Source organism: Macaca mulatta, chromosome 16, assembly GCF_049350105.2.
Source record: "Macaca mulatta isolate MMU2019108-1 chromosome 16, T2T-MMU8v2.0, whole genome shotgun sequence".
Classification (NCBI taxonomy): domain Eukaryota; kingdom Metazoa; phylum Chordata; class Mammalia; order Primates; family Cercopithecidae; genus Macaca; species Macaca mulatta.
This window is the reverse complement of record NC_133421.1, coordinates 2,142,062-2,169,457: the sequence shown is the minus strand read 5'-3', so window position 1 is coordinate 2,169,457 and position 27,396 is coordinate 2,142,062. Positions and strand designations below refer to the sequence as shown.

Genomic DNA, 27,396 nt, shown 5'->3' with positions numbered 1-27,396 from the left:
ACCAGAGCCCGGTGTCTCCTGGCCGAGGCGGTGCTCTGGGGTGGTGGTCAGGGGTCAGCTAGGAGCACTTGAGCCTTTTCCCCCAGCTCCTTCCTTTTTGGTGCTCATATTTGAAATGTTTTGGCAGAACCGGTCTGTAAGGCATCCCCTCTTCATTGTTCAGTTGCTCTCGTCTCCTATCAAGTTTGCAGAGTGTCAGGTTATAAATCCGTAGCCGGGAAAGCCCGATGAGTACCATGAGTTCTTTCTTTCCCTCTCTATTGAGTCAGCTGTCAGCTCTCCTCGCCACAGACTCCTCTAAACCCTTCAACTTCTTTAATTCAACCTCGTCCTCCAGACCCTATTCTTTGTGTCAGGTATCACGACCTGGCGATTATTCTGCATTCCAATTCCTGACAAGGGCTGTCCGATATCCTTCAAGGATTTTCTCTTAAAGATAAGTTTCTAGGAGGCAACAGAAGCCCTGTGGCCACTTCATCCAGGTGGGCCGGGCCTTGAGGAATCGGTTCACTGCAGCTCTGCTGTGAGGAGACGTGAAGGCTGTGGCTCTAGGTGATGTTCACACTGGGCCTGGTCCCCACCATCATCTCACTGTGGGCCTTGCACAACCTTCTTCACCTTTATTCTGCGACCCTCAATGGCAGGGACCCTGGTGAATTAATCGTGGCTACCGACCATGCTCCCAACACAAAGCAGCCTGGGCAAGGCCAGGAGTTCCAGCTGTCCTGACCCCCGGTCTAGCTGCTGGGGGCCCTGCCTGGAGATTTGCTGCTCCCTGGCCCCTGGTCCCTTCCCCATGCTACCTTGCTTTCAGGATACACTCTTTGGAAAGTCCTTTTTGGCTACCATTTTGTTTCAAAATACCAGAATAAATTATGAAATGAACCAAGGTATATCTTGATACCTTTTGATATATGCCAAATTTTATAGAAAGTTGCTGAATTCCTCAGAAAGGTGCCACGAAACAGGTGATGTCAGCTAAGGAGCCAAAATGTCCAGAGACTCTCCCTTGCTGCCCCTCCCAGGCCATACCTCATCCCCACGCTGCCCCCACCGCCGCCCTCACTGTATCAGTCAGGACCTCTCCAGTCCTTGGCGACAGTGAAACAGTGAGGATGAGCTTGAGAGTGTGGCCAGCTCGCCAGGAAGACCCACCACAGCTCAGCGCCTCCTGACCCATCATCCTTTGCTCTTTTTCAAGAGCTGTGACTTCAACATCTGATAGAACTTTAGACTGAAAGAGCCTCAGGGACAGGGTTTGTTGCTTTTACCGTACTTGACCAGTTTTACGATGTCCTGTGCTGTGACTATTACCGGAGGAGGTGAGCTGCCTGTGCTTTTCCCAGTTGCCTCAACTTCTGACCCTTTAGGAGGAATTCAAGATAGTCTGTAAATTAAAATGCCTTGAAATTAAAAGAGAATGTCTGGCTATGACGTAACTGTATCCATATGCATTGTTAGTGACTTGATGATTAGATTCAAGGTGAACAAATTACATTCAGCCTTCTGCTGGAAGCAGAGTAGATCGGATTAGGTTTTTATAACTGCTTCACTGGAGGGTTTTTTTTTTTAAATAAAATAAAAAATTTTCCCATTTTATGCAGCTGGATTTCCCTTCCTCCTGACCATTGCATACGTTGCCTTTTGAAAGAGACTTGTCCTTTGGCTTATAGGGGTCATTTTAATATACATGTATACTTACGTTGTAAAGACAGAAGCTAGATAGGTATAATTGTCAACCGTGCAATTTGAGCATAAGAGCGTATGTAAAAGGCTCACGACTCATGAAAGCCCACCCAGCGTGTCTCACTCTACGCCTTGGCCTTCTGGCAGCTTAATACCTGCGTGAGGGAGGCTGTGTGAGGAAGGGGGCAGGTTTCCCAGCTCTGCCACGGCTTGAGGATGTCGGTCTCTGACAGCGACAGCTTCCCCCACCTGATGCACTCCCTTCAGTGTTGGAAAATATTTTATGGATACTTTACTGGTGCTAAAGAAGTGTATTCTTCCATTTGAATAATATCCTGAGGGACGATTAACTTTTGTTTCTGAGAAGAAAAGAATACAGGATCAGGATAGAAAATTTGGAAAGTATAGGCGAGAATAGAGAAGCAGGGAAAAAAAGTCATCCAAATCAGAGATGAGGATTTGGGTATATTCTTTCTATGCATTGTACACAGTTGAAATTGTATTCTTTAAATACATTTTTCTCTGCTTATTTTGTTTTTAAAATTGAGATGTAACTCATGTCACAAAATGTCACATGAAATTTATTGTTTAAAATATACAGTTCAGTTGATTTTCATATATTCACAAGATGATGCCACGATCCCAGCTGTGCAAGTCCAGAACATTCCTGTTACCCCAGAGGAAATCCCTCCTTAGCAGGCAGGACCTTCAAGTTCTCTTTCCCCAGCCCTGGACAATTAGGAATCGACTTTTGTCTTTATGGATGCCTGTTCTGGACACTTCACATAAATGCTACAATGCCTGGTTTTTGTGTCTGCCTTCCCTCCCTCTAGACAGTGTCTGCAAGCCTTACCCATGTTGTGGCGTGTGTCAACGCTGCATTTTGATGGCTGAATAGTGCACCATTGTGTGGGTGATGTACATAGCGAGCCTAACCCATGTTGTGGCGTGTGTCAGCGCTGCATTTTGATGGCCGAATAGTGCACCATTGTGTGGGTGATATACATAGCGAGCCTAACCCATGTTGTGGCGTGTGTCAGCGCTGCATTGTAATGGCTGAATACTGCACCATTGTGTGGGTGATGCACATACTGTTGTCTCTTCATCAGCCGGTGGACATTCAGGTGGTTTCCGCCTTTTCACTGCGTGAATACCGCTGTATCTGTGCAGGTTTTCACTGCGTGAATACCACTTCCATAGTGCTGGGATTATAGGCATGAGCCACCATGCCCGGCCTTTCTAACTTCTTTATATATTCTGTCGTATATCAGACATATGATTTGCAAATGTTTTCTCCCATCTGTGGGTTGTTTTCACTCTCTAGATAGTCATTTCACAGGATTTCAGTTTTGATGAAGGTTAATTATCTTTTTGTTCTTGCTTGTGTTTTAGTGTCATATCCGAGAAACTATTACGTAATCCAAGGCTACAAAGACTTACCTAGGTTTCCTCCTAAGAGTTTTATAGTTTCAGCTGCTACATTTATATCTTCCATCCATTTTGAGTTATATCTTTGATCTATTTTGAGTTAATTTCTGTGTTAATTCACACACACATATGAAAATATGCTTCATATGTCACAGCTTAAGTTCTTTCTCAACCACAGAAAGAGTTTATTCTGTAGATACTCAGTAATTTCCCCAATTATTCTTTTCTCAAAGGACCCTTAGTTTTTTCTCATTTTTATAAATAGGGCTATATGAATATTTTTGTCTACTAATTTTATATACTTTTGAGATTATGTTTTTCGTCTTTTCTCTTCTCTCTTCTCTCCTCTTCGCTGTCTCTTACCCAAAGGAGTGAGATGATTTTCTTACGACACTAGTGGAATTATCCGGTGAAGTTGTGAGCATTTTCAAGTTTCAGCCTCTGCTTTAAACTTCTTTCTGTTCATCTTCCTTTCTGTTCTTCCAAATGTAATTAAGAGCGAGAAGAAGTGGTGCCTCCTTGTTTCAGTGCATCTCACAGTGTCAGTGTGCCATGCCTAGTATGAAGGGGTAGCTCTGCCAAATAGAAAAAGCAAAGCAATCCAAATTCTTTTATTTTTAATTACACATTTCTACTTCTAAGTATATGCCCAAGGGAATTAAAAACATATGTTTGTACGTCCTACACAAATGTTCATGGTAGCACTATTCCCAATAGCCAAAAGGTAGAAACATCAACAGACAAGGAATAACCAAATACTCTCCGTACAGTGGAATATTATTCAGTCATAAAAGGAATGAAGTGCTGATGTGTGCCCTAAGCTGGGTGAACCTTGAACATACCGTGCCGAGTGAAAGAAACCAGACACAGACGTCACACATAATATGATTCCATCTACATGAAATATCCAAAGAGGCAAATCCATAGAGGCAGATGGGGCTGGGAAGGGGAAGACTGGGAAGTAACAGCTTCCCAGGAACGGGTAAGGGTTGCTTTTGGGGGTGAAAAATGTTCCGGAATTGGTGGTGATGGTTTCACGACCTTGTGAATGTCCAAAAACCACTGAATAGTAAATCACTTTAAAATGTTGAATTTTATGTTATATGAATTACATCACAATTTAGAATTAAGGGCTTTAGAAAATAGTGTATGAGTTTAGTTATAAATCATCTTTTCTCTTCAGATAAATATTCTGTCTACAAAAAAAAAAAAAAAAAAATCAGCAGTGGGCCAGGCATAATGGCTCATGCCTAAAATCCCAGCACTTTGGGAGGCCGAGGCGGGCAAATCTCTACGGCCAGGAGTTTGAGACCAGCCTGGGCCACGAAGACCCTGTCTCTACAAAAAAAAAATTTTGGGCCGGGCGCGGTGGCTCAAGCCTGTAATCCCAGCACTTTGGGAGGCCGAGACGGGCGGAACCCGAGGTCAGGAGATCGAGACCATCCTGGCTAACACGGTGAAACCCCGTCTCTATTAAGAAATACAAAAAAAAAACTAGCCGGGCGAGGTGGCGGGCGCCTGTAGTCCCAGCTACTCGGGAGGCTGAGGCAGGAGAATGGCGTGAACCCGGGAGGCGGAGCTTGCAGTGAGCTGAGATCCGGCCACTGCACTCCAGCCTGGGCGACAGAGCGAGACTCTGTCTCAAAAAAAAAAAATTTTAACGAGCAGGGCATGGTGGTGTGCACCTGCATTCTCAGCTGTCGGGAGGCTGAGGTGCAAGAGTCACCTCAGTCCAGGAGTTCCAGACTGCAGTGAGCTGCGACCGCACCACTGCACTTCGTCCTGGGTGGAAGAGTGAGGCTGTGTCTCAGAAAAAGAAAAAAGAAAAAGGAGCTATACATGCCTATTAAAAACTCAAATAGAAAAAAATATTTTAAATAAACATCTCTTCTTAACTACTGTATATCCCTCCCCCTAGAGGTATCCACACTGTTTAATACTTCGGGGTGTATTTTTGGCTCTTCTGCAAGCATGCTTGCGCACATATGCACAGGCTTTTTGTTTTGTTTACGGAAAATAGAAAGTGCTGCCCATGTTTCTGAAGAGGATTGTACTGAGGGCCTTTCATCTTATCAGCATTTACCCACAGAGACTTTCAAGCTTCCTCTTTGTACAGGGCCTTGGAAAAGATGAGAAATTGAATCGGGAAGGCACTTAGGATCTAGTAGGAGAGAGAAATCTGCACATAACTGTCACAGTGTCAGTGGACATGGCGGTAGCAAGAGCGTGGCCCCAGAAATGGTGGACGCCAGGTGTGTGTACCCTGGGCTTGCAATCTGGACTGTCAACCAAAGCCCCCCAGTTATCTCTTTAAGGACAAATTAGGAATTGGGCTGCAGTAAAGCATTTATGGCATGAGAAATGCAGACATTGAGGAACTTTCATCTCACAAGTGAAAGCTTTCTGCTCTAGGGAAAGGAAGAGAGTCTTAAATTTCAGAGTTTCTTCTTTGATAATTGGACGTGTCCAGCTAGGGCCTCACACAGGGATTTGTGTAGGCAGATGAGATACGGATGTACAGCTGACTGAAGCCAGACTTTCCCTTCCTGACAGTGAATTAGACAGCCTGACTGTCCTGTGGCCTGAACTGTTTTGAAGGTGCTGGGAATCCCCTGTGATTTAATCAGTAGGAATTAACTTGCTATATGAAGAATTTTGCTTTCCTGTATCGGCTTGAAATCAACTGTCATCATAGCAAAAAGAATGAATTCTTTCAAAATTGGAAAGTCATTCATGTCTTGGAAAATTTTTGGCTTTATTTAGCAGCCTCAGAGTTCATGAAATATGTCATTGAGTCACTGACAACCTAAACCCCCAGTTGTAATTCTCTGTGGCCCGTGACCGCTGCAGAGCAAGCCTGAGAAGCGTGATTGTATGGCTCTCGGCACAGACGGCTGCGTTATGCAGTGAGCGCTCCCTGCTAGGACTTGTCTTTCATCTTAGCAGTTAATCCGAGCAGTCATGTAGCCCCCAAACTGCGGGAATGCGTATCCACACCTGAGGGTTTTGGGGCTTTTGTCAGTAGGGAGGTGGGCGGTACGTGCGTGGTTGCAGACTACGGAAGAAAGGAGCAGCTCAGTGTGCCTTTCCACTTAGAAAGTGCAACGTTGATGGGCCCTTTGCTTTCATTTCTTAGAGGGATCCCAAAGAGACAAAATAGTTGGGACAAGGTTCCACTTACGGTTAACAGAAATTCTTTTGACGAGACTTTTAACGCTGCGTGCCCGCGTCTGTCTCTTCTGTGAGCTGCTGTATTGAGAGAAGCACAACGGTTATGCCTCATGTCCTGGCTCACCCTATTAGCTACCGCTGAAAGCTCCCCCTTGCTGAGCCTCGCCCTCTGTGCCAACAGCACGTTAAGCTGCCGCGTATATTCAGTCACGCATTGCTTAACGGCAGGAATATGTTCTGAGAAATGCATCGTTAGTTTCATCACTGTGCAAACCTCGTAGAGTGTGCCTGCTATAACCTACTCCAGCTGCCCCCAGCCTTTTTGGCACCAGGGACTGGTTTTGTGGAAGACAGTTTTTCCACAGGTGGGGCTGGGGGTGGGAGTTAGGGGAGGGGGATCGGGGGATGGTTTCGAGATGAAACTGTTCTGCCTCAGATCATCAGGCATTGGATTCTCATAAGGAGTGCACAACCCAGACCCCTCCAATGAGCGGCTCACAGCAGGGTTTGCCTGAGACCTGACAGGAGGCGGAGCTCAGGCGGTCATGCTCACTCACTGCTGCTCACCTCGTGATGTGTGGCTCGGTTTCCTTATGGGCCGTGGACTGGTGGCCCAGGGGTTGCAGACCCCGGCCTACTCCATCGTCTGACTCCAGTATAATCTAGTGGAACCGCCGTCGTACCGTGGCCCGTCATGGGTGGAAACATGATGGTGTGGCACGTGACTGTGGCGCTCACTCCTGCCGCGCACGCCTCATCCCATCCTCATGGCAGCCATACGAGGTGGGTATTCCTGTCCCTTCACATTGCAGGTAGGAGAACTGAGGCTGGAAGTTAAACAGCACACCCCATGGTGGTGGAACCTGGACTCGAACCCAGGTCTGTCAGATCCGGAGCCTGTGCCTTGCCACTACACGAGGGTGCCCCATCTCAGTTAAGGCACTCTCAGCTGTGCAGTTGCTTGGACCAGAAAGTGGGTGTCCCTTCACTCCTTTCGTTCCCTCACCGTCGTTCTCACTCTCAGCAAAGCCTCCTGGCTCTGCCTCCTAACTATGCCCCACATCTGACGGACGCTTTTTTCTGTCCTCCATCACCAGCTTAGTCCGGTTCCCCATCAGCCCTTTCCCGGAACACTGTAGCAGCCTCTTAAATTGGGCTTCCTGCTGTCACTATAATCCGTTCCCCCACAGCAGTGGACTATTTTTAAAATCCAAGTTAGATCACATCACTTCCCTCTTGAAAACCACCAGCGACTGCCCAATTGCAGTGAGAAGAAAACCGACCCTTACCATGGCCCACAAAAGGCTGCGTGACGGGGCTGCTGCCCCCCTCTTACCCCAGGCCCCACCCCTCTTACCCCAGGCCCCACCCCTCTTACCCCAGGCCCCACCCCTCTTACCCCAGGCCCCACCCCTCTTACCCCAGGCCCCACCCCTCTTACCCCAGGCCCCACCCCTCTTACCCCAGGCCCCACCCCTCTTACCCCAGGCCCCCGTCTTCCTTTCTGTCCCTCAGACTCACCAAGTGCTTTCCAGCATCTCCACCAGGGCTCCCTGCTGAGAACACCCTTCCTTGGGTTTTGCCTGAGCAGTTCCTTCTTACTCAGCTCAGCCGTCATCTCCTCAGAGACCTTTTCTGACAACTCCGTGTAGACGCACTTTCCCACCCTCATCCCCAGCTCATCCCACTCCCTGAGTTTTCCTCTCACCACTGCAGCGCCACCTCTAATCCGTCTTCCTCACTTGCATCCCTGGTGCGCCCGAGAGTGCCTGGAGCAGAGTAGATGCCCAGTACATCATTGCTGAGTGAGTGGCAGACACATGCTGTTCCCTCCGCCCTCCACCCCTCACATATTTAACTCTGAGGCATCCTTCAGCTCTGGCTCAGACCTCCTTTCTTTAGGGAAGTCTCCTGCGGCCCTCTGTTGCACGTTTCCATGATGACCGCTTTTCCTTCGTGGCCCTTCTCGCCGTTTGTGTGACTGTTGGATTGAAGGCTGTCTCCCCCAGCAGACTCTAATCTCCATGAGGGCTGAGGCTGGCCTGGCTTTCTCACTGCTCTACTCCTAGGGCCCAGCATATCCCTTTGTTGAGTGGATGAGGGGAGGAATGAATCACTTTTCCTGTACTAACGTGGTCCACATGTGGAAAGTATGTGCCACATATGAGTGAGCTGGGAGCTCCTTGGTGTCCACAACTCCCCTCATTTCATCAGAATGTTAATAGAGGCCGGGCACGGTGGCTCACGTCTGTAATTCCAGCACTTTGGGAGGCTGAGACAGATGGATTGCTTCAGGTCAGGAGTTTGAGACCAGCCCGGGCAACATGGCAAAACCCCATCTCTACAAAAAATACAAAAATTAGTTGGGTGTGGTGATGCGCACCTGTAGTCCCAGCTACTTGGGAGGCTGAGGTTGGCCCGCACTCACCCTACCCCCGATGGTGACACTGAGCGAGTGGCCCGCGCTCACCCTGCCTCAGATGGTGCCTGCTTCTTCAGTGCTGCCCGTGACTTCTTCCTACCTTCTCCGTTTTCTTGATGCTTTATGCCAGCGAGAGTAAAGCCCAGGAACATCCTCAGTCCACCTCACTGACATCTGCTGTTTGCCATGATTTCCAATCACACCTTACGTTTTAAAAATGAGGCCCACCTTTATGTAATTGTGAGGTGCTGTTATCAACCCAATAGACTTAGCAATAGATGAGGGGCATTTAGCTCAAAAACTCAGATTCTGTGTCTGTCACTGAATGATTTTGAGCAAAACTTTTAACTTCAGTTAGCCGACTAGCTTTTCACATCTACAAGGGACCAAGACTTGGAATCACAGTGACTCAGCTCATCAGCGTCATCCCAGAGCCCGCTGTTAAGCCAGTGGAATCGGGAAGCTAATGCTGTTACCTAACTTAATTTTTTTACGGTTGTTGAAGATTAAGCTTGGTAGATTCCCTTTCTTACTATTCCTGTCTCTCTCTAAAATATCAGCAGCCCTTAAGAAGACAATTTAAGCTTGGAGATATTGTATTCTAAAAAGAGCTGTAAGTTTTTAAGGATTTTTTTCTCTCATGTTCGGTAAAGAAGCCAAAGTTTGGAGTGTGCAAATGTGAAATACTTGCTTGGGTGTTAGACCATATTGTTTCTCACCAAGATACCACAAAAATCATCATCTTACTACTGATTACCTCGAGCTAATGCCGTCACCACAAGGCTTTGTCGTGCACCGAGGCTGTATCTGTCCACATCAATTGCATCCAAGTGTTTTGGCCAACAAATAAGCAGTTTAAATGACTGTAAACCAAAAACCAGACGCAGGTGTAGTGTTTTTGTGCAGGGTATTTATGTTATTTTATTTATTTATTTATTTATTTATTTATTTATTTTTGAGACAGAGTCTTGCTCTGTCACCCAGGCTAGAGTGTAGTGGTGCCATCTCAGCTCACTGCAACTTCCACTTCCTGGGTTCAAGCAATTCTTGTGCCTCAGCCTCCTGAGTAGCTGGGATTAAGGCACCTGCCACCACGCTGCTAATTTTGGTATTTTTAGTAGAGACAGGCTTTCACCATGTTGGCCAGGCTGGTCTTGATCTCCTGACCTCAAGTGATCCGCCCGCCTCGGCCTCCCAAAGTGCTGGGATTACAGGCGTGAGCCACTGCGCCCAGACTTTGTGTAAGTTTTGGTTTTACTTTTTTTTTTTTTTTTTTGAGACGGAGTCTCGCTGTGTCTCCCAGGCTGGAGTGCAGTGGCGTGATCTCAGCTCACTGCAAGCTCCGCCTCCCGGGTTCACGCCATTCTCCCGCCTCAGCCTCCCAAGTAGCTGAGACTACAGGCACCCGCCACCACGCCCGGCTAGTTTTTTGTATTTTTAGTGAAGACGGGGTTTCACCATGTTAGCCAGGATAGTCTCGATCTCCTGACCTCGTGATCCACCCGCCTCGGCCTCCCAAAGTGCTGGGATTACAGGCTTGAGCCACCGCGCCCGGCCTGGTTTTACTTTTTGTTTGTAATATCTTCAGATGGTGTCGTGGCACTTGGCAAAGTTATTCATGCTATAGTCCATCTGCTGTCCCTTTTGGCTTAGGGATTAATTCAAGTCGACCCACTGGTGTTGGCTAAAATACCAAGTACATTTCGAAACTCCCTCTCCATTAACTTCTTGTCTCCAGAGAGCCATGCCTTGCCCTATTCCCTCATCCCCAGCACCAAGCAGTCTCTCTTTTCTGTTTGTCCATTTGGCCTCCTTTCTGCTAAAGCCTTCGCCTCCCAGGCATAAACAACATCTCTAGGTGAAAACTGTAAAGGAATTCCAGAGAGCTGCCTTGATTCTGTAGTTGTACTGGAATTAACGTCGTCAGCGACCCTTGTATGTATCCTGTACTGCTTCTGGGTTTCACATTTGATCCTCCAGATAGTCCTGTGATTGCACCCGCATTCTGCAGATGAAGTTACTGAGGCTCAGGGAAGCTGGGTGGTAGGGCCAGTGCCGCACGGTTGGAGCTAAGCTACCACGCCTCCTGCCTGCAGCCTTCCCGCTGGCCCATGGTTCCTACTCAGTGATGTGTTTTGAAATAGTGGTCATATTTGGAAGCTGAGAAGTCGATTTTCTCAAGGAGATTTCTGTTGTGGTTGTAATGGGGCTTATTTGGGAAGAGACGTCTGTTAATCTGGAACACATGAGATTAGCTTTGTAGTTTGTTCTTGCATTGAAATCCGTCTGGCACTTTGATTCGTTTCTGTTTACTGAGGCCCTGCTACGTGCCAGGCACCGAGATGGGATGGGGAACAAGACAGACATAATCTCTGGCATCCTGGAGGCCAGAAGGGAAAAGACAAATAATGGGCGACTGCCGTATTTTAGTAAATGCCTGGGTAGGGGCATGTAGCGTGGTTTGGGAACACGTGTCAGGGACGTCTGACCCAAACCTGACTGGTGGGAAAGACTCCCGCAGAACGGAGTTCCGGTGTGAGGACTGAGGACGCGTGAGCGTTTCCGCCAGATTCGAGCTGGGGCAGGGTGGTCAGGGGGGTTTCGGGAGGACGGGAAGCAGCGTGAAGGCCTGGAGGTAAGAACGTGGTCTGGGTGGCCTCAGCTCGTTATTAGATCAGAGTGCACGACTAGCTGTTGGAGACACCTGGAGAGAGCAGATCAATGGGGAAAGCTATTGAACACGCTCAGAAAACACTCTCTTTCTCGTCTCTACCTAGCAGAAAAAGCTTGAGTCTCCACCCCCATCTACCAATCCCTTCCTGGAAGATGAGCCAGCACCAGAGACGGAGGAACTGGCAACGGAGAAAGGAGATTTAGATCAGGTAAGTCTAGTCCGCGTCACCACGGGTAACCACCTCATGTGCGTTTCTAAAAATGGGTCCGCTTGCTCCAGATACGGTCCTTTGACTGTTGGCCACGTTCAGAGTTGACAGCTGTTGTGCTCTTTACAGAAGGCCTTTATCTGAAAGTGCGTTTAGAAAACCCCACCAAAGGGCAGACTTCCCTGCCCCCCATCTCTGCTGCTGCAGAGCCCGGCCGCCGGGACACACGCAGGCTTCATTAGCCACTGGCTGGGGCCAGAAGAGTTCTCCTCTGCCTCATTCAGCATCTCCTGAACTTGTCAGCTCAGTTTTCGGTTTGACTGTCACCTGGCACAGTGATGATGTGAGAGGCTGAACGAGCCCCGGGAAGCCCGCAGCACCCTCGGCTAGGAGAGGCCTCCACGCAGTGAGCTGATCACTTTAGGTCTGGAAGCCACTGGGGAGGCCTGGAAATATCACGGTGGCCAGTGGCATATTTGGAGAGTTACTTTTCAGAGCACACTAACACTTTAATTTCCTTTGAAGTTTTCTGTCCAAGTCTAAATTTCCTCTCCCTTCATCCTACAGAATGGTGTTTTTGGTTAACTGCCATGTTATGACAAGGGAGGTTAGAGCAATAAATCAGAACTTTTCCCTTCTAGATTAGTGATCCCTCTTTTTAATTTTCTACACTTGACTGCTGGAGGATTATTGTATGGTGTTGTTTTGCTCCAGACACCACCAAAAGAGAGGCTGGCTGGGAGGACCAGCTCTGGGAAACCTGCAGCCATGCACTTTGCAGCTAGCCCTGCATTCATTCATTCCCAGCACCGTGAGGGCAGGAGCCCAGAGAGCAGAGCTCCCAGGAGCAGTTCTGAAATGACGCAATCAAATGTGTCTGGTCCCTTGATTAAACGATGTAATAGAATGGATACTCACACTTTTATAGTCCTTTGCACTTTTAAGTTCTTTCACATGCTTTATGTCATCTTCACAATTCCTGCCTCTCGCTTTATAGGTGACGAAACTGCAGCTCAGAGAGATTAAGTGGTTGGCCCAGGGTTGCATAGCTTGGAAGTGGAGGAGCTTAAACTGGAAGCCAGGTCTCAATGTCAGAAACTAGAAATTCTTTCCCAGTGCTATTTTGTTGATAGACTCGTGTCTCGTTGGAGTAGAGGACATAGAACTGAATCTCAGGAATAGAAGTAAATGAACAAAATTGATGGGACATCTTGAGGAGGCTCCATCCTGGAGATGTATATATAGGATTAGATGCAGTTGATTTAAAGCCATCATAGTATTGACTGGCACGGGAGAAAACGAACAGTTTCTTGTAACTAATTAGATGCAGTTCTCAATTGCATTTTGGAAGCAGGGAGTAGGGTGGAAAGAAGGCTCTGGGTGTAGAGCCCGTTCTTCTGGTGTGTCCTCCATCCACACAGGGCCACCTGTGCCCTGTGGGCATGCTTTGCACAAGAGAGCCATTTGCAGAGCCCTGTTGTCTCACCAGTGCTAGTGGCTGCCATGGTCATGTCCAAAATTGTGCAGTTAAACACTCCAATGCTTCTAGTGTTGCCAGGAAAAGTTACTCCTTTCGCTAGTCATCTCTGGATGTTATTAAATTGGATTAAGATAGAGAGGCCCCATTCCCTACACAATCGGTTTTGCCAGGTAAAATATAATTTTCCTTTTTCTTGGAACTTTTTCCTCATATGGAAGCTTAAAGTTACTATTGTAAGGACCAAGACCTGCTCATTCTAAGAACACAGAACACTGACACCTGACCAATACATGGGGTAAAGCAGAGTCATGTGCTGGGAAAATGTCGGACTCTTGTCGGCCATTAGCTGACCGACCATTTGACCTTAGGTAGGTTATTCTCTCTCTTTAGACTTCCCCAGTTTGCCTTCAGTGAGAGCTAATGGTTTTCAAACTGTGTTCCTTGGTGCCCCGTCAGATGTCACTGTGGAAGTTAGGAGGCGGCCAGGGACCTAGATCCTGTGATCGGAGCAGTTTTATTGCGAGTCATTTTGTATCGTGGGCTTTCAGAGAAAACATTTTTTTGAACCAGGGATTTTATGTCATTAAAAAAAAAAAAAATGGCCAGGCACGGTGGCTCACACCTGTAATCCCAGAACTTTGGGAGGCCGTGGCAGGCCAGTCACCTGAGGCTAGGAGTTCAAGACCAGCCTGACCAACATGGTGAAACCCCATCTCTACTAAAAATACAAAGTTAGCCAGGCGTGGTGGTGGGTGCCTGTAATCCCAGCTACTCGGGAGGCTGAGGCAGGAGAATCGTTTGAACCCGGGAGGCGGAGGTTGCAGTGAGCCGAGATCACACCACTACACTCCAGCCTGGGCGACAGAGCGAGACTCCATCTCAAAAGAAACAACTAAACCCCCGATCTAGCTGATCTACTTGCCATTTCATGGGCTATTACTCATTAGTAATAAAACTTACATGCCAGTGCCAGTGACTAATGCCTCCACCCATGCCATCCCTGACCTCCTGCTGCCTCACCAGCCCTGGCCTACCTGGTGGCTGATTAGGTGGGTGCCCCAGGGTCTCCCTCTTCCCAGAGTGGGGTACACAACAAGAGCAGAGCCCTTGGGGTCGGGGAGGGACCCACCAGATGTTAGTGGTAAAATCAGCCCGAGGTGGTTGGAGGGAAGGTCCCTGCTGGCTGGCTCCGTGGGTGACCTAACTCATTCCATGGCTGCAGTCAGTAGCCATGTGGCTCTCAAGGTAAGGGTCACACCCTGCTCACTACTGCAGTTTACGCCTGGCTGCTGAGAAGAGAGAGGGAACATGAGAAAAGGTATTTAGTTTACAAGAGGGCCCGAGCAATCAGTTGCCAAGATATTCCCAATGATAAAGATTGACATCGGAAAGGGGCCTGAGGGACGCTGAAGGTATAACAGAAAGGAGAAGAAATAAGGAATGTCCCTTCTGGTGACCCAAGCAGTTCGATTTAATCTGTTTACATTGGGTAGTAATAAAAGGAAATGGGACCAGCTGTAGACCTCCTCACTGTGACAACAGTAACCTTTTATTATTCCACCAAACTCCAGGAGGAAATAGCTTAAACATGTGCAGCTTTTGGGCGGAATTCACACACTCAGAACCTGGCCCAAACGCTACTGCTAAATGACTTAGTGTAGTGTTTAAGCTGAGAATCAACCCTCTGGGGAGTTGCGTGGTGCAAAGGGAGACGCCAGTTAGCCGAAATTCCAGCACATATTATCTAAACTGAGCACGTTCATCACACAGCCATAGGCAGGAGGCAGCCCTGTAGGAAAAAAGTAAGGAAAAAGGAAACTGTAGGCAATCTCTCCCGTTATTCCTCTCTTGCTTCAGCTCACACTAGAAATGCTGCAAGAGGACGACCTAGGTGCTGTGGTGACAAGGTCAGGGGTCCCTCCTCACTGCGGAAGAGTGCTGTTGGTGGGGAGGGCAGGCAGAGCAGCATCATCTACTGATAGAGGTGGAACCCTGGCGCTGCCTGGTCGTGCAGCTTTCTGAGTGTCCTGTGGGGCCTCATCAAGGGCAGGGCCTGTGGCAGACTGATCAAGATGAGTTTGTTGGAATTATATAGCCAGTTTCTTTTCCCAGTTAGAATCTGTATTTTATACTTACCAGATGAGTTCTTCAAACTTATTCCAACATAGTTTATCTCCAATCATATATCACTTTTGTGTATACATAAAAAGGAAACTATAAGCAAAATAAATAAAGATATTTATAAAACTTCTTCATATGCAGGCCCACATCTTCTGAACCACTTTTTAAAAACCTTTATATTTTGAAATAATTATGAGCTCATAAATTATAAACCTAGTCCAGTGAGGTACAGTGTACTGATCTCCCAGCTTCCTCCAGGGGACAGCTAACATACTAGAGTCCATCATCAAACCAGGAAATTGATCCAGATCCCTTCCCATCTCTCAGCTTCCTCCGGGGGGCGCTAGAGTACATCATGAAACCAGGAAATTGATCCAGATCCCTTCCCATCTCTCATCTTCCTTCAGGGGGACACCAGAGTGCATCATCAAACCAGGAGATTGATCCAAACCCCTTTTTTGCCGAGGCAGGAGTGCCTTTGCCTCCCACACAGTGTTGCCCCCCAGCCCGTGTGGTGTTGACGATGTGCCATTCTTAAGATGGCTCCATTGCGGTCTCTGGAATTTTCCATCAGGCCGTTGGTACCCATTTTCCAAGTTTTTTGTCGTTATCCTTTACTTTTTTTCCTTTTTAAATAATGTCAAACTAGGAGAAAAGTTACAAGGAGCTACTAAATATCTTTCTTCTGGATTCAGCAATTGTTAGCATTTTCCTATATAACTTTATCATTTTTCCCCCACTCCCCCCTGACCTTTAGAACAATTTGTAAGTTGTAGACATAATGTCCTTTACCCCTAAATATTTTAGTAGGTATTTTTTTAATTAATTAATTTTTTTATTATACTTTAAGTTCTAGGGTACATGTGCACAACATGCAGGTTTGTTACATATGTATACATGTGCCATGTTGGTGTGCTGCCCCCATTAACTCATCATTTACATTAGGTATATCTCCTAATGCTGTCCCTCCCCCCACTCCCCACAGTAGGTCCTGTTGTGTGATGATCCCCTTCCTGTGTCCAGGTGATCTCATTGTTCAATTCCCACCTATGAGTGAGAACACGCGGTATTTGGTTTTCTGTTCTTGCGATAGTTTGCTGAGAATGATGGTTTCCAGCAGCATCCATGTCCCTACAAAGGACACGAACTTTAGTAGGTATTTCTTAAGAAGAAAGGCATTCACTTATATTACCATAGATCAAAATCAGAAAATTTAACATCAGGACAGTAATGTTATATAATCTATAGGCTTTTTAAGAGTTTCATAATGTAGCCATTTTAAAGTGATAAAATATTGTCAGCAGTTGGGAAAGTACACATAAATTAGCAAGTCAGTAAAGCTGAATACAAAATATACATGTTCAAAATAAAGCAAAATATACATGTTGATTTTTTTAAATGGTAACATTCTGTATTATGTAAATTCACATGTATAATTACCAGAAGTCATCCTGCAGAATGTGAATATTTTCTTCAAAAGAAGAAAAAAATTCAATGAAAAGAATAGCCATAATGCTTATCATTATTATTTAATTAATAAAAGATAGCTGTTTGTAGAAGCCATGTTTTCCAAATCTAAATCCATGATATCTAGTCCTATAGGGTTAGATAAATTAAATCACATTTTTCTGTTCACTTAAATCATCTTAGTGAATCAATAATGAAAGATAGATACTGACTTGGAAAAAACAGGGCGAGTGAGGACACCCCTCACAATCCTCATCCTCCATCATAGATCCTTCATCTTGAACTAATGGAAGTGCAAAAAACTCCCAGGACATCTGTGCACTCAAGTGGAATTCTAGACCCGGCAGATTCAAGCTCAATCAGCCAGGCTTGTGTGGTCCCCCAGGCCCTACTGTGGGCTCAGTCCAAGGCCTGGCTATGGCAGTGGTTTCCAGATGATAAGAGTAAACGGTGCAGATTGTATTTATTCTTAGGAAGGACCAGAGTTTCTAGAAACCTTGCCAAAAAATGAAAGATATGGAGCTCCTGGAAGGTAAAAAGGGAAGAGGGTTAAGTACAAGATTGAGTGGGTCTATCTAAAGTTGACATTTAATTTTTGGTGATCATTTTTTACAAATCAGTTTTTACAGATGTTTTTAACCATTGCAATGTGTTATTTAAAAAAATAATAAAAAAAACCAGAAATAGGTAGTTATCATTTCTGTCTGTCATTGGGGCTTATCTCTTCCAGTATTTATTAAAATATATAAGCAGTTCAAGAGGGTAGATCTTATGTTAAGTATTCTTTTTTTTTTTTTTTTGAGATGGAGTCTCACTCTGTCGCCAGGCTGGAGTGCAGTGGTGCAATCTCGACTCACTGCCACCTCTGCCTCATGGGTTCAAGAGATTCCTTTGCCTCAGCCTCCCAAGTAGCTGGGACTACAGGCGCCCGCCACCACGCCCAGCTAATTTTTTTTTTTTTTTTTGAGACGGAGTCTCGCTCTGTCCCCCAGGCTGGAGTGCAGTGGCGCGATCTCGGCTCACTGCAAGCTCTGCCCCCTGGGTTCACGCCATTCTCCCGCCTCCCTCAGCCTCCCAAGTAGCTGGGACTACAGGCGCTCGCTACCACGCCCGGCTAATTTTTTGTATTTTTAGTAGAGACGGGGTTTCACCGTGTTAGCCAGGATAGTCTCGATCTCCTGACCTCGTGATCCACCCGCCTCGGCCTCCCAAAGTGCTGGGATTACAGGCTTGAGCCACTGCGCCCGGCTGCCCAGCTAATTTTTGTATTTTTTTAGTAGAGACGGGGTTTCACCATATTGGCCATGCTGGTCTTGAACTCCTGACCTCGTGATCTGCCTGCCTTAGCCTCCCAAAGTGCTGGGATTATAGGCGTGAGCCACCACGCCCGGCAAGTATTATTACCACAAGTGATAATAACAACAGGGGTGGGAGGAAGCTTGAGGAGGTGATGGATACACTTACTGCCTTGATGGTGGTGAGGGCTTCATGGGTGTATACTTAACCTCAAATGCATCGAGATGTATACATTAAATATGTAGGGCTTTTAAAATGTCAATCATACCTCAATAAGTGGGTTTAAAAAAAATAAGATATGAGTAGTTCAATTTAACAAGTATGTTGTGGGTGCCAATTTACATACAAATTATATTCTAGTATCAACCCCAGCAAGGTGTGTTTGGCTCAGGGTCATTTTGTGGACATTTGGCAATAGACAGAATTCACGTTTTTTAGGAATAGAAAGTAATATGTAGGAAAATCTTTGTTTTTTTGTTTTTTTTTTTTTAGATATTTGGAAAGGAATTAAGTAGCAAATGTAGTTTTAAAATACTTGCCTGTCATATGACTTCTTTATCAGTGGCTTCCAAGTAACAGCCTGGAAACCAGGGCTTGTCTAGTATTGCAGTGGCCTAAAGCAAAAAAAATAAAGACAGTATAGTCTGTCTGGCTGCCTGTGTGTGTGTCTGTCTCTCTCTATCTATCTGATGTAAGGTTACCAACTGTCCTTTCTTAGAACGTACTGCCTATATGCTGCTATTTTATTCTTATAAAATTTGAGGGTATAAAATACGATTTTCTGGCTGGGCGCCGTGCCTCATGCCTATAAGCCCAGCACTTTGGGAGGTGGAGGTGGGTGGATCACTTGAGGCCAGAAGTTCATGACCAGCCTGGCCAAACCCCACCTCTGCTTAAAATACAAAAATTAGCTCGGCGTGGTGGCGCGTGCCTATAGTCCCAGCTACTTAGGAGGCTGAGACACGAGAATCCCTGGAGTCCAGGAGGCGCAGGTTGCAGTGAGCTGAGATGGCACCACTGCACTTTAGCCTGGTTGACAGAGGGAGACTCTGTCTCAAAAAGCAAACAAACAAACAAAAAAACCCTTTATTTATTTATTTTTTTTTTTAGGAACTTGTGGTAAGAATAGAAAGTAGCAAAATAAAGTTAACAACCCTCTGTTGGTTTTCCATCCTTCTTTTTCTTACATTTTCTTACTGATGGAATTCAAAAAATTCTGGGAACCATTGCAGGAAAATAATGGTATAATAGAGTTCTAGTTTAAGAAAAGCAGACTTCTACATATGTCTTGGGGCAGGTTAGAGAGCTCTGAGTCCTCATTTCTTGAGGTATAAAATAGTAGTAATGATACCTACATGAAGGATTATTGTGAGGAGCAGGTGACATATTAGTTGGCATCAAAGTGCTATCAAAAATTGGATTGTGTGAAAGCACTTTTTAAATTCTAAAGCATTGTACAAATACAAGGTGCTGTTATTAGCCAGGGTTTAAATTCTGGAAAACACCAGTCGGATAGATGATGACGAGCTTCCAGATTCAACATACATATGTTATCCAGGTAACAGTATGTCTTTCACCGTCCAGAGCAAGTGGGTGATGCTAACAAAGCTGGTGTTTTGTTCACCTGCCAGGGTGAATCGTGAAGCTATCATGTTGGGTTACATTGAGTACTCTCTTATCTGTGACTTAGGAGTGAACTTTGAAGTTATGTTTTTAAAAAAGTTCTTGAACATTTGCAAAGATCACTCAGGTATAGGATTTATTTTTCTTTGTTTTTACAGCCAAAGAAGCCTAAAGCCCCAGACAATCCATTTCATGGCATTGTTTCCAAGTGTTTTGAGCCTCATCTCTACGTGTATATCGAATCCCAAGACAAGTGAGTGAGGAACATTCGCTGTTTTCTGCCTGATTTCTCGCCCCTCTGGTCATGACTGGGTCTCAGAAGCACACAGCTCCTTCTGGGGCTGAAAGATGGATGTGGCACGCCTGTGACCCTCCCTAGAAACCCATTAGGGATATTTTTACATCTTTTGAATGTTATCATTAATTGTGTCTATAAATCTCAGGGCCTGAGTTTGCCCCTAATAAGGTCCCCAGTGGCTCCCTACATTGGGATCCCTTCCCATGTGGGTGTGTTGAGCCCTGACATATGTCAGCCCACACAGCTTTACAGTGTCAGGCACTGGGTATTGGAAGAAAGCCTAATCTCGAATGTATATGTTTTCAAGTATAATTCAACCTTTCATTTTGAAATAATTTAGACTTACAAAAAAGTTACAAAAATAGGACAAAAAATTCTCACATGCCCTCCTCAGAGAATGTTAACATCTTACATAACAACTGCAGTTAACAAAATCAAGAAGGTAATACTGTCCCATTAATTTCCCTTTTTCTGGTCCAGGACCCAATAATCATGCATTTCGTTGTCAGATCTCTTTGGTCTTGGTCTCCTTTAATCTTGAGTAGTTCCTCATCTTTTTCCCTCCCCTCCCCTCCCCTCCTCTCCTTTTTTGAGACAGGGTCTCATGCTGTCCCCCAGGCTGGAGTACAGTGGTGAGATTATGACTTACTGCATCCTCCATCTCCTGGGCTCAAGCAGTCCTCCCACCTCAGTCTCCCAAGTAGCTGGGACCACAGGTGCACGCCACCCTGCCCGGTTAATTTTTCCATTTTTAGTAGAGATGCAGTCTCCCTGTGTTGCCCAGGTTGGTCTTGAACTCCTGGGCTCAAATGATCCACCCACTTCAGCCTCCCAAAGTGCTGAGATTACAGGCGTGAGCCACCTCGCCCAGCCATTCCTCATGTTTTCTTTGTCTTTCACAGCCTCAGTGCGTACTGGCCAGGTATTTTGTACAATGTCCTCAGTTTTTGTTTGTTTTTTTCTTGATTAAATCCATTTTGGGCAAGAATGCCATAAAAGTGGCATTGTATCCCCAGTGCATTGTGTCAAGAGGCACATCACATTGTTGCGTCCCATTATTGCTGACACTTTGATTACTTGCTTTAGGTGGTACCTGCCAACTGTCTTCATTGTGAAGTTACTATTTTTCTCCTGGTGATTAATAAGTATCTTATGGGATGATACTATGTAAACATCCTGCTCTCATCAAACTTTTGCCCACTCATTTTTGCATCCCTTCATGATTGATTCCTGACTGAAGCATTGTTTCTGTGGCATTTGCCAAATGTTGATTGTCTATTTTCATCACTTCTTCTACAGTTACTAATTGGAGTTCTACTATATGGAAGAATTTTTCCTCTCCCCCATTTGTTTGTATATCAGTATGAACTCATGGACTCTGATTTTATTTTATGGATCATCTATATAATAGAGTGTATGCTTTTCATATGGCCAGGTACAGTGGGTTGCACCTGTAATCCCAGCACTTTGGGAGGCCAAGGTAGGAGGAGTTATCGAGCCCAGGATTTGAGACCAGCCTGAACAACATGGTGAAACCTCATCTTTATAAATAATTTTTTTTAATTAGTCAGGTGTGGTGCACACCTGTAGTCCCAGCTACTTGAACGGCTGAGGTGGGAAAATCACTGGAGCCCAGGAGGTGGAGGCTGCAGTGAGCCGTTACTATGCCACCCAGCTGGATGACAGAGACTTTGTCTCAAAAAAAAAAAAAAAAAAAGGCAAACAAAATATAGTATATGCTTTTCACAAACGTGTAGCCTCCAAAGATTTTTATAAAGCATCTCACTGCGACCAGGTTCCTTCCCTCCCACTCTGTTTAAAAAAAAATCCCAAAGACTTCCAAACTAACAGCCGAAGACTGTGTGCGTGCTCCAGTGTCTGTTGTGTGCGTGAGGGGGCATTAGAAACGGAGGAAGACTCCTAACCCCTGAGTCCTTGTCCACAGCCAGAGGAACTGTAGAAAGCCCTTCCACGTTGGAAGGCAGGTTTTGGAAAGGTCAAGATGACTTGTGACAAGATGACTGGAGACAAAGATGACTGGAGACAGACTGGCCTGGGCTCCCAGAGGAAGCCTCATAGTCTAAAGAACGCACTTGGAAGGGACCAGAAGGTGGCTCCCATGGGGAGAGCAACAGCGGCTGTGGGAAAGTCCTGAGGGAGGTTCTTCAGGAACACATTGAGGTTCTGAGGGAAGTTCTCTGGAAACACATTGGGTTCTGAGGGAGGTTCTCTGGGAACGCATTAGGTACTGAGGGAAGTTCTCTGGGAACACATTGAGGTTCTGAGGGAGGTTCTCTGGGAACGCTTTAGGTGCTGACAGAGGTTCTCTGGGAACACATTGAGGTTCTGAGGGAAGTTCTCTGGGCAAGCATTAGGTTCTGAGGGAGGTTCTCTGGGAACGCATTGAGGTTCTGAAGGAGGTTCTTGGGGAACGCACTGAGGTCCTGAGGGAAGTTCTCTGGCAATGCATTAGGTTCTGAGGGAGGTTCTATGGGAACCCATTAGGTTCTGAGGGTGGTTCTCTGGGAACCCATTAGGTTCAGAGGGAAGTTCTCTGGGAACTCATTGAGGTCCTGAGGGAGGTTCTCTGGAAACACATTAGGTTTTGAGGGAGGTTCTTTGGGAACACATTCAGGTTCTGAGGGAGGTTCTCTGGGAACGCATTAGGTTCAGAGGAAAGTTCTCTGGGAATGCATTGAAGTTCTGAGGGAGGTTCTCTGGGAACATATTAGGTCCTGAGGAAGGTTCTCTGGGAACACATTGAGGTTCTGAGGGAGGTTCTCTGGGAACGCATTAGGTCCTGGGGGAGGTTCTCTGGGAACACATTAGGTTCTGAGGGAAGTTCTGTGGGAGCACATTAGGTCTTGAGGGAAGGTCTCTGGTAATGCATTAGGTTCTGAGGGAAGTCCTCTGGGAACGCATTGAGGTTCTGAGTGAAGTTCTTTGGGTACGCACTGAGGTTCTGAGGGAGGTTCTCTGGGAACACACTGAGGTTCCAAAGGAGGTTCTCTGGGAACGCACTGAGGTTCTGAGGGAGGTTCTCTGGGAACACATTAGGTTCTGCGGGAGGTTCTCTGGGAATGCATTGAGGTCCTGAGGGAAGTTCACTGGGAACGCATTAGGCTGTGAGAGAAGTTCTGTGGGAACGCATTAGGTTCTGAGGGAAATTCTCTGAGAACGCATTGAGATTCTGAGGGAGGTTCTCCGGGAATGCATTAGGTTCTGAGGGAAGTTCTCTGGGAATGCATTGAGATTCTGAGGGGGGTTATCTCAGAATGCATTAGGTTCTGAAGGAGGTTCTCTGGGAACGTATTGATGTTCTGAGGGAAGTTCTGTGGGAACGCATTAGGTCCTGAGGGAGTTTCTCTGGGAACGCACTAGGTTCTAAGGGAGGGAAGTTCTCTGGGAATGCATTAGGTCCTGAAAGAAGTTCTCTGGGAACCCATTAGGTTCTGAGGGAAGTTCTGTGAGAATGCATTGAGATTCTGAGGGAGGTTATCTCGGAACGCGTTAGGTTCTGAGGGAGGTTCTCTCGGAAAGCGGTAGGTTCTGAGGGAGGTTCTCTGGGAACGCATTGGGTTCTGAGGGAAGTTCTCTGGGAACACATTGGGTTCTGAGGGAGGTTCTCTGGGAACACATTGAGGTTCTGAGGGAAGTTCTCTGGGAACACATTAGGTCCTGAGGGAGGTTCTCTGGTAACACATTAGGTCCCTGAGGGAAGTTCTCTGGGAACGCATTAGGTTGTGAGGGAAGGTCTCTGGGAATGCATTGAGGTCCTAAGGGAAATTCTCTGGTAAAGCATTAGGTTCTGAGGGAATTTCTCTGGAAACACATTAGGTTCTGAGGGAGGTTCTCTGGGAACACACTTAGGTTCTGAGGGAGGTTCTCTGGGAACGCAGTGAGGTCCTAAGGGAAGTTGTCTGGTAACACATTAGGTTCTGAGGGAATTTCTCTGGGAATGCATTAAATTCTGAGGGAGGATCTCTGGGAACGCATTAGGTCCTGAGGGAGGTTTTCTGATAATGCACTGAGATCCTGATGGGGGTTCTCTGGGAAAGCTTTAGGTTCTCAGGGAGGTCCTCTGAGAACGCATCAGGTCCTGAGGGAGGTTCTCTGGGAACGCATTTGATTCTGGGGGAAGTTCTCTGGGAACGCATTAGGTCCTGAGGGAGGATCTCTGGGAATGCATTAGGTACTGAGGGAAGTTCTCTGGGAATGCACTGAGGTTATGAGGGAGGTTCTCTGGGAATGCTTAGGTTCTAAGGGAGGTTATCTGGGATCGCACTGAGGTTCTGAGGGAGGTTGTCTGAGAACGCACTGAGGTTCCGAGGGAGGTTCTCTGGAACGCATTGAGGGCCTGAGGGAAGTTCTCTGGGAACGCATTATGTTTTGAGGGAATTTCTCTGGAACGCATTAGATTCTGAGGGAGGACCTCTGGGAACGCATTAGGTTCTGAGGGAAGTTCTCTGGGAACGTGGTAGGTTCTGAGCGAGGTTTTCTGGGAACGCATTAGATCTTGAGGTAGGTTGTCTGGTGTTGCCTTTCGGTTCTGAGGGAGGTTCTTTGGGAGCTCATTAGGTCGTGAGGGAAGTTCTCTGGTAATGCCTTTCAGTTCTGAGGGAGATTCTCTGGTAACCCATTAGGTTCTGAGGGAGGTTCTCTGGGAACGCATTAGGTTTGGAGGGAGGTTGTCTGGGAATGCATTGAGGTTTTCAGGGAAGTTCTCTGGGAACGAATTGAGGTCCTGAGGGAAGTTCTCTGGGAACGCATTAGGTCCTGAGGGAGGTTTTCTGGGAACAGGTTAGGTCCTGAGGGAGGTTCTCTAAACGCATTAGGTTCTGAGGGAGGTTCTCTGGCAACGCATTAGATCCTGAGGGAAGTTCTCTGGGAGCACATTAGGTCCTGAGGGAAGTTCTCTGGGAACACGTTAGGTTCTGAGGGAGGTTCTCTGGGAACGCTTTAGGTTCTGAGGCAGGATCTCTGGGAACGCATTAGGTCCTGAGAGAGATTCTCTACGAACACATTATGTTCTGAGGGAGGTTCTCTGGGAATGCATTAGGTTCTGAGGGAAGTTCTCTGCGAACACATTAGGTCCTGAGGGAGATTCTCTGGTAATGCACTGAGGTTCTGAGGGAGGTTCTCTGGGAATGCATTACGTTCTGAGGGAAGTTCTCTGGGAATGCATTAGGTTCTGAGGGAGGTTCTCTGGCAACGCGTTAGGTTCTGAGGGACGTTCTGTGGGAATGCATTGAGGTTCTGGGGGAAGTTCTCTGGGAATGTATAGGTTTTTAAGGAGGGCCTTTGGGATTGCATTTACACATTTTGGTCTGATTGCACTCCACCCCTCCCTCCCCCCCTTTTAATGCTTCTATCATGGGTGAGCACATTCTTAATTTCAAACATGTTAAACTGTAAGATTAAGAGAATGTTTCAATTAGAAACGCCACATGGAACAATATTATTCACCTACTTGATTTTATGGACTGCTTCTATATTTTTCATGCCCGATTACAAAGTACTTCATGTTAAAATCTCAGAAAGTGAACTTACCCAGTAGCTTCTCCATCATCAAACGGAAGTCTCCCCACCAGCCCCCTGCAAAAAAGTTGCCTTGCCGTCATTTGCCTTGCAAAGTCCCAGTGGTGCCCTTGCTCTCCGCCCAGTGGGCACGTGTCCAGCAGGCACACAGAGGGACAGTGGGGGCTTCCGCCGCTTTGTCCCTGAGAGCACCCTGTCTTCTGCATTCAATTTACCTCCAGGAAGTTACTAAGACACCCCTGAGGGGCGGGAAAAAGGACTGGTTATTTGCCTATTAGAGCCACAGGTCTTTGAGCAACCCCCTGGATGACTATTTTCAGCCAAAGCCCCATCTTCTCTTAACCCACATTTTTAGTTTTAAAAGGCTTAAAAGTTACTGGGTCCAGGTTTTATTTTTATTTATTTGTTTTTGAGATGGGGTCTCACTGTCACCTGGGATGGAATACAGAGGCATGATCAGGACTCACTGTAGCCTCAGCCTCCTGGGTTTCAGCAATCCTTCTCCTCAGCCTCTCAAGTAGCTGAGACCACAGGCACACACCACCACACCTGGCGAATTTTTGTATCTTTTATAGAGATGCAGTTTTGCCATGTTGCCCAGGCTGGTCTCGAACTCCTGGGCTTAAGAGATCTGCCACCTCTACCTCCCAAAGTGCTGGGATTCCAGGCACGAGCCACTGCGCCCAGCCAAGGCCCAGGGTTTAAAGCACATGTCTGAGGTAGCCACATCCTTTCCCAAAACCTACCTGGTCTAAAGGGTCATTTTTCTGAGTTACTGTAATTCTGGCATCCACTCTTTTCACATGGCCTTGATTTATGCAAAGTATACTCATTGTTCTTGATACTTTGGGCAAGGAACCAGGCCTCCCTTCCTTGGGGACTCTCCATTTTCCTATGAAAAATGAAGTGCTGGCCACTTACCCTGCTGTTTGGCCTCACTAGGAAGTTTCCGCAGCCCTAAGGAAGGAGCAGAAACTGCACAGGCTGTGCTGCTGTTGCTCCAGAATAAACACCATAACTCGAAGGAGAAAACAGAGTTTAAAGAGCTCCATTTCCTCATCTGTCAGAAGAGATAATCAGACAAAATAATGCCTAACACTCGTTATTAACCATTTTAAAGTCATAGATCCTTTTAAGAACCCAATGGAAACCATAGACCCTCTTGTCAAAAAAATCCGTGTCATGCACACACTATTTTGAGTGTAATTTCAAGGAGTTCTTGGAACTGCTTCTTCCCTTCAGTCAAAGAACCCTGAGGCTGGAGAAGGAACTCAGGCAGGGACTGGTTTTGTGCACATTACTACTTTTGCTGTAGCTCTGACTCAGAAGGTCCGAGACCATTCATAACTTCCCAGATGACAGAGACCCAGCACGGTGTGGTGGAAAGAGTGTGGGCCTGATCCCAGACGGACCTGGCTGTGAGGCTTCGCACTTGTTTTTTTTTTTTTTTTTTTTAGACGGAGTCTCGCTCTGTCGCCCAGGCTGGAGTGCGGTGGCCGGATCTCAGCTCACTGCAAGCTCCGCCTCCCGGGTTCCCGCCATTCTCCTGCCTCAGCCTCCCGAGTAGCTGGGACCACAGGCGCCCGCCGCCTCGCCCGGCTAGTTTTTTGTATTTTTTAGTAGAGACGGGGTTTCACCGTGTTAGCCAGGATGGTCTCGATCTCCTGACCTCGTGATCCGCCCGTCTCGGCCTCCGAGGCTTCGCACTTGTTAGACTGGGACCTCGAGCATGCTCCTAGCCCCTGTACCCCGCGAGGGTCGTAAGGCCGACCCCACGGACTTTGTGGCAAGGAGGAGAAGAGGTGGAATTTTCCCCTTCAGCACGCACGCAGTAAATGGTGCTCAGGAACTGTGCCTGCCCTGCCAGGCCTCTCATCTTTTTCAGGACTCCATGTGGGTGGGTGGCCTTGTCCGTGTGACCAGATTTCTCTTGAGCCTGGCATGGGATCCACCCTCTCATCTCCCCAGCCTCCCACCTGCCCAG

The 27,396-nt window shown here is 46.7% G+C and overlaps 1 protein-coding gene and 1 long non-coding RNA gene across 8 annotated transcripts in view; one reads left to right on the top strand and one right to left on the bottom strand.

Moving 5' to 3' along the window:
- Positions 1–27,396, top strand: part of VPS53 (VPS53 subunit of GARP complex) — a 174,900-nt gene that overhangs the window by 90,615 nt on the left and 56,889 nt on the right. For 4 of the 7 annotated variants that reach the window (XM_077969703.1, XM_077969701.1, XM_077969706.1 and 1 more), the window contains 2 exons: positions 11,488–11,589; positions 19,735–19,829. In XM_077969703.1, the coding sequence (XP_077825829.1) occupies positions 11,488–11,589; positions 19,735–19,829 (197 nt within the window). Of the gene's footprint in view, positions 1–11,484; positions 11,590–19,734; positions 19,830–27,396 lie in introns of all 7 variants that reach the window. The other 3 variants (XM_077969702.1, XM_077969700.1, XM_077969704.1) reach the window with 1 other exon arrangement.
- Positions 7,040–7,931, bottom strand: LOC114673029 (uncharacterized). The gene is made up of 2 exons (XR_003723569.2): positions 7,807–7,931; positions 7,040–7,112 (listed from the first exon to the last, which is right to left on the bottom strand). It is a non-coding gene; the product is annotated as an uncharacterized LOC114673029 (long non-coding RNA).